We start from the raw sequence: 2,497 nt of genomic DNA on the forward strand, positions 1-2,497 counted from the left end.
CGTGTGTGTCTGTCTGTCTGTCTGTCTGTCTGTCTGTCTGTGTGGGTGTGCGTGTCCCGCGCTGAAAAGGCGGCGGCGCTCCGCGCATCGCGGCCGGCAAAGCTGGGGAGCGTGGAAAGCGCAAGGTGCAGGGTGTGTGTGTGTGTGTGAGCGCGGGGGGTGGCGGGGGGAGGTTTGTCTCTGTGTGCGTGCGTGTGTGTGTGTGTGTGTGTGTGTGCGTGTGTGTGTGTGTGTAGGAGAAGGGGGGGGCGAGCCCCGTCCGCCCCTTATAAGAGACACAATCCTCAGCCACTTTTTTGCAAAAGGGGCTTTGCAAAGCAGCCTGCGCACACGCGAGCGCCACGAGCCTCCCCGCGGCCGCCGCACGGAGGGCGAGAGGGAGGGGGGCGGGCAGAGCCGCCCGCCGTCCCCGCCGCCCGCCCGGCTCTGCCGTCCGCTCCCGTTAGTCTCCGCTTCCCCTTTCCCCTGTCGTCTGTTGCCTAGCTCATTTTTTTTTTTTTTTTAAATTTTAAATTTAAAGTTTTTTCTTTTTCTCTTTTTCGATTTTTTCTTTCTGTTTTCTTTTTTGGGTTTTTTTTTTTGTTTGTTTGTTTGCTTGTTTGTTTTTTGGGTTTTTTTTGTGGTGGTGGTGGGGGGACGGGGACCGACCGTCACTCGGGCGCCCCCGCCTCGCAGGACTCCCCCTCGCCTATGGCCAGCGGCAGCCCCGCCAGGATGTCCAGCGCCGCCGGGCAGCCGCCCTTCCTGCAGCCGGCGTGCTTCTTCGCCGCGGCGGTGGCCGCCGCCGCCGCCCCTCCGGGGCCGCCCCCGGGAGCGCCACCGCCGCAGCTCAGCCCGGCGGGCGGACAGCCCTCCCCGGGCGGCAAGCCCTCGGCGCCGCGGGCGGCCAAGCGGCAGCGCTCGGCCTCGCCGGAGCTGATGCGCTGCAAGAGGAGGCTCAACTTCAGCGGCTTCGGGTACAGCCTGCCGCAGCAGCAGCCGGCCGCCGTGGCGCGGCGCAACGAGCGGGAGCGCAACCGGGTGAAGCTGGTGAACCTGGGCTTCGCCACGCTGCGGGAGCACGTCCCCAACGGCGCTGCCAACAAGAAGATGAGCAAGGTGGAGACGCTCCGCTCCGCCGTCGAGTACATCCGCGCCCTGCAGCAGCTGCTCGACGAGCATGACGCCGTCAGCGCCGCCTTCCAGGCAGGCGTCCTCTCGCCCACCATCTCGCCCAGCTACTCCCACGACATGAACTCCATGGCGGGCTCCCCCGTCTCCTCCTACTCCTCCGACGAGGGCTCCTACGACCCGCTCAGCCCCGAGGAGCAGGAGCTTCTCGACTTCACAAGCTGGTTCTGAAGGCCGGCCGCCCTCCCGGCAGGTGGGTAGGCGCCGCGGAGGCCCGGGGGAGGCCGGGGCGGATAGCGGGGGGACGGACTCGGGGCGGCGGGGCCGCAGCCGCCGGGGCAGGGGCAGGGGCCGCAGCCGGGGCTGCCCCTCGGGCGGGCGCCGCTTGTCCCGCGGTACTTACGAGCGGCTCTGCGGCCCGACGCTGCACTGCTCCCGGCGCAGCTCTCATCTCTTCTCTCTTTTATTGTTACAGGACAGTTGCAAAAGGGAAAAGAAACAAACAAACAAAAACCAAAAAAAAAAAAACCACCCCCACAAAAACAGGTCACACACAGAGAGACAAAAATCCACGCAGGAAAAGAACCTGTTGCGCTCCAGCTCCCCTGCCGTCGGAGGGCGGTGCGGGCACGTCTCTCGGCGGGCGGGCACAGCGCTGCGCGCAGCGGGGGCGGTCGGGGCGGTCGGCCCCGGCCCCGGAGACCGGCCGGCCTTTGCACTCCGTCGCACTGCCACGGACTGCGCCCCGGAGGAGCGGGTGTGTCCGGCGAGGGAGCCCCGGGAAGCGGGAAAGGGCGCTGCGCTCCTCGGCCGGCGGAGGAGCTCTTCCTCTTCCTCCTCCTCAGCAGAGAGGCGGCCCATCTTCGCACCTCGCCGCCGCCGCGGCCCTTCAGACACTGGCGTTCATCACCTGTGGACAAAGTTAGTTTACCGATGTCTGTGGTGATGCTGAAGTTAAGCTATGCTGTACTCAAAGAAGTCCCTGGATCCCCGTCAGCCCCCCATCTCCCCGTGCCTCTCCCTCCCCTCGATCCAAGCTTTTCCTCTCGTTTCCATCATAGAATGCTTCCAATCTTTTTTTTTGTGAATTTTTTTATGATGAGAAAATCTATTTGTATCTATCCTAACCCGGTTGGGGATATATTAAGCTATTTTTGTACATAAGAGAGAGAGAGATTTATAGAGGTTTTGTACAAATGGTTTAAAATGTGTATATCTTGATACTTTTTTTAATATGTAATGCTTATTACCTCCTCATGTTTAGACTCGTAGTCAACGTTACCTTACAACTGCCATTTTTGTATGTGGTTTTGTAAAGGACTTGGATTTCCTCCAGATGTACTTTAGCACCAATGTGTCTTACTTTATAGAAACTTTGTTAATGTAT

The 2,497-nt window shown here is 61.1% G+C and overlaps 1 protein-coding gene across 1 annotated transcript; it reads left to right on the plus strand.

Moving 5' to 3' along the window:
* The first annotated feature begins 573 nt into the window (after nt 1-573).
* Nucleotides 574-1,684, plus strand: LOC131591877 (achaete-scute homolog 1-like). The gene is made up of 2 exons (XM_058862986.1): nt 574-1,363; nt 1,586-1,684. Exon 1 carries the CDS (start codon nt 691-693, stop codon nt 1,339-1,341), a length of 651 nt encoding a protein of 216 aa, XP_058718969.1. The 5' UTR covers nt 574-690; the 3' UTR covers nt 1,342-1,363; nt 1,586-1,684.
* Nucleotides 1,685-2,497: the final 813 nt, after the last annotated feature.

Source organism: Poecile atricapillus, chromosome W (assembly GCF_030490865.1).
Source record: "Poecile atricapillus isolate bPoeAtr1 chromosome W, bPoeAtr1.hap1, whole genome shotgun sequence".
In the NCBI taxonomy this organism is placed as follows: domain Eukaryota; kingdom Metazoa; phylum Chordata; class Aves; order Passeriformes; family Paridae; genus Poecile; species Poecile atricapillus.

Bases quoted from the DNA above. Each gene is read 5' to 3' on its own strand.
- LOC131591877 (XM_058862986.1), top strand. From the start codon at position 691: ATGGCCAGCGGCAGCCCCGCCAGGATGTCCAGCGCCGCCGGGCAGCCG.